General features: G+C 33.8%; 1 protein-coding gene across 2 annotated transcripts in view; it reads right to left on the reverse strand.

The window, feature by feature from the left end:
• Positions 1-1928, reverse strand: part of LOC107622880 (prostaglandin reductase-3) — a 9471-nt gene extending 7543 nt beyond the window's left edge. For both annotated transcript variants that reach the window (XM_016324940.2, XM_016324941.2), the window contains exons 1-4: positions 1634-1928; positions 1072-1245; positions 479-660; positions 180-285 (exon numbers count right to left, since the gene is read on the reverse strand). In XM_016324940.2, the coding sequence (XP_016180426.1) occupies positions 180-285; positions 479-660; positions 1072-1245; positions 1634-1688 (517 nt within the window). In that variant the 5' untranslated portion in view covers positions 1689-1928. The remainder of the gene's footprint in view (positions 1-179; positions 286-478; positions 661-1071; positions 1246-1633) is intronic.

The raw sequence follows: 2894 nt of genomic DNA on the forward strand, positions 1-2894 counted from the left end.
ATTGGAGAGTTTGTCCTACCCCCACTTCAAGCCCAATCCATTCAAATGAATGCTTGTAAGTAACAGTTTCACTTTTTTAAGTTTTAGCAAACCATTTACTTGTTTGTGCCATGCTTATTATTTCTCAGCAGAAAATTTTCAATCAGTATTCCCCAAATTAAAGTGGGTAATTAACAAACCTTTGGAGCCAGAATAGATAGGATCGGCATACATTGGATAAAGACCAGAAGCAGAACCCAAATTGATAATCACACCAGGCCTTTTTGCAGCTTCCATGGTTTTAATCTATTAAAATATAGATAATAAATGTCACTTGCAAGTGGCAACCAATGGTTTTAACATTAATTTAAACATAAAAGGGTGAATAAACGTATGTAATAGATACTGTGATTTCAAATGAGCAAATTCAATATTTTCTCCAGACTAAGAATGAAGGCTAATTTCTTATTAGGATAATCACATCCTACTGTTAGCTTACCGCAAGACGAGTGCTGTCAATAACAGCAATCAGGTTGACATTAATAGTGTGTCTCCAACTACGAGTGCCATCTGTTTGATCCTTATTGAATGGTATAGGATTACCAATCCCTGCGGAGGTGATACAAATGTCTAGTCCTCCATAGGTCAAAAAATGCTTCTCAAATGCTGCAGCTAGATCCCCTGTTGATGGTTCTGAATTAGTACAATGGTCTACAGACTAAAACAGCACATCCCTTTATCTACAAGTTCAATCATGATAGTTGGAACAAGACAAGATGCATTCTATATATTATGAAACTTCAATTGTTTACTTTCTTCCATGCAAATCTCTAGAACTATGAACTATATCATGTTAAATTAGAAATGGAAGACCGGAAACAAGATCGCAAGGCATCAGACTTATGAATTTGGGCATCAGAATAGCGAGGTTTAGAGATTGAACATCTGCAGGTGATCAATTAACAAACAAGATATACTCTGAAACTAAGAGACAAAAGAAAGAAAACAAGCAAACAATTCGAACTTCTAGCATTGTGGAGCTTGTCGAAGTCCAGCTGTATTTTCTTCATAATTGACAATAAGTCCACTTACTTGAGTTACTGACATCGCATTTCATGAACATGACTGATGGAAACTCTAACTTAGAGTGAAACTTGGTGTGGATTTTCTCAACAAGGGAAGCAACTTCTTTTCCCCTTTCTTCAGAGTAATCGACAATTGTAATAAATACACCCTTCTCTGCAAGAGCTAGGACTAGACCTTTGCCTGTATAAAACAAATACAATACAATCAGACTACAACATCACAAGGAAATCATAGATGCTATAAAAATAAATAAATAAATAAAGATTTCGAATCAAGCACACAGTCATCGCTATCTCCTAAACAAAAATGGTTAACTAAATTAAATTAATCCAAATAATAGAGGAAGTTACCATGCTTCCACTAGTCTAATAAGATCAATTGATCAATTGAAGAACATAGGATTGATTGATTAACACAATGAATTATCAAATATCAAAATTCCACAGCTAAAAATCACAGTTCTTCGGTTGAAGCTTATCTTCAATTCCACCACGCAAATTCCACAGCAATAAGAGCACAACACAAATAAAAGAAAGTCAAACAAGTGAGGGAAAGACGCATGAGTTACCGATTCCAGAGGCACCTCCGGTGACGAGCGCCGATAAGCCAGGTTTGATCTCCATTACCGTTGTTTGGTGCTGTGATTTGGCTACAACGAAAGATGAATACTGAAATATACAATTTTTTAGTGTTGTTTTTGACGACTACTTGCCTGGGAATGAGTGACGAGTGAGAACTCAGCACTAGACTCGCTACCGTTGAATGATAGATATAGATAAAATAAATAAAATATAAACAGAAAAGAACAAAATTACACAACGTGAGGAATTTATCAATCTCTTCTCAGATAGGTCATAGGTTACTCTTTAAACACTCACCGTTAAGCTAGGAGTACTATATTATTTAAATAAAAAAATTAAAATTTATAATATCTTATTGACTAATTCTCCATATATAAGTGATTTTCCATACAAGTCATACAAGTCATTTATAAACACGTAGTTTCACTTTTATTTTGTGTCTCTTTTTCTTCTTCTTCTTTCTCCGTGCTTTCTGTTCCTCTTCTTCTTCTTTTTCTTCTTCTTTCTCGTATTTCTTTTTCTTCTCTTCCTCCCTCTTTTTTTATTGAAATTTCTTCTCTTCTTTTCGTTTTCTCTTTCTCCTTCATCAAAATCATCAGAAAAAACAAAAAAACATTATTCAAGGTACTTTTCTTACATTCTTTTTTTCCTTCTTCTTCTTCTTGTTGCACGTTCTTCTTCCTTTTCCTGTTCTTCTTCTTCATTTTCTCTTTGTTTTCTTTCTTCGTTATTCTCGGTTTCCATTGTTTTTTGACATCAAGCTCTGAAATCGTTTTTGAAGAAGAAGAAGCAGCAGAAGATGAGGAGGAAAAAGAGAAAGAGTTCTGAATTATGCATAAGGTATACTTCAACGAATTTTGGGTGTATTTCTTAAATCCTTTAGGTGTATTTTTGTAATCATTTCTTAAATCCTTTGGATGTAGTTCTGTAATCCTTTGGGTGTATTTCTGTAATCGTTTGGTTTATTTCTGTAACTATTTGGGTCTGTAATCCTTTGGATGTATTTCTGTAATCGTTTGGGTGTATTTTTGTAATCGTTCGGGTGTATTTCTGAAATTCCATTATCTTCAAAACAATTTCAAAACTTGATTTCAGAAACCATGAAAATCCAAAAAAACAGAAGGAGATCGAAGATAAAGAGAGAACGCTTTCCCATACAAATCATACAAGTCATTTATCTTCTTCTTCTTGACTTGTATGTGTAGCACTCCTCTATTTTATTTTATTTAGTATTTGATAATTTTTAAA

Source organism: Arachis ipaensis, chromosome B10, assembly GCF_000816755.2.
Source record: "Arachis ipaensis cultivar K30076 chromosome B10, Araip1.1, whole genome shotgun sequence".
Taxonomy (NCBI): domain Eukaryota; kingdom Viridiplantae; phylum Streptophyta; class Magnoliopsida; order Fabales; family Fabaceae; genus Arachis; species Arachis ipaensis.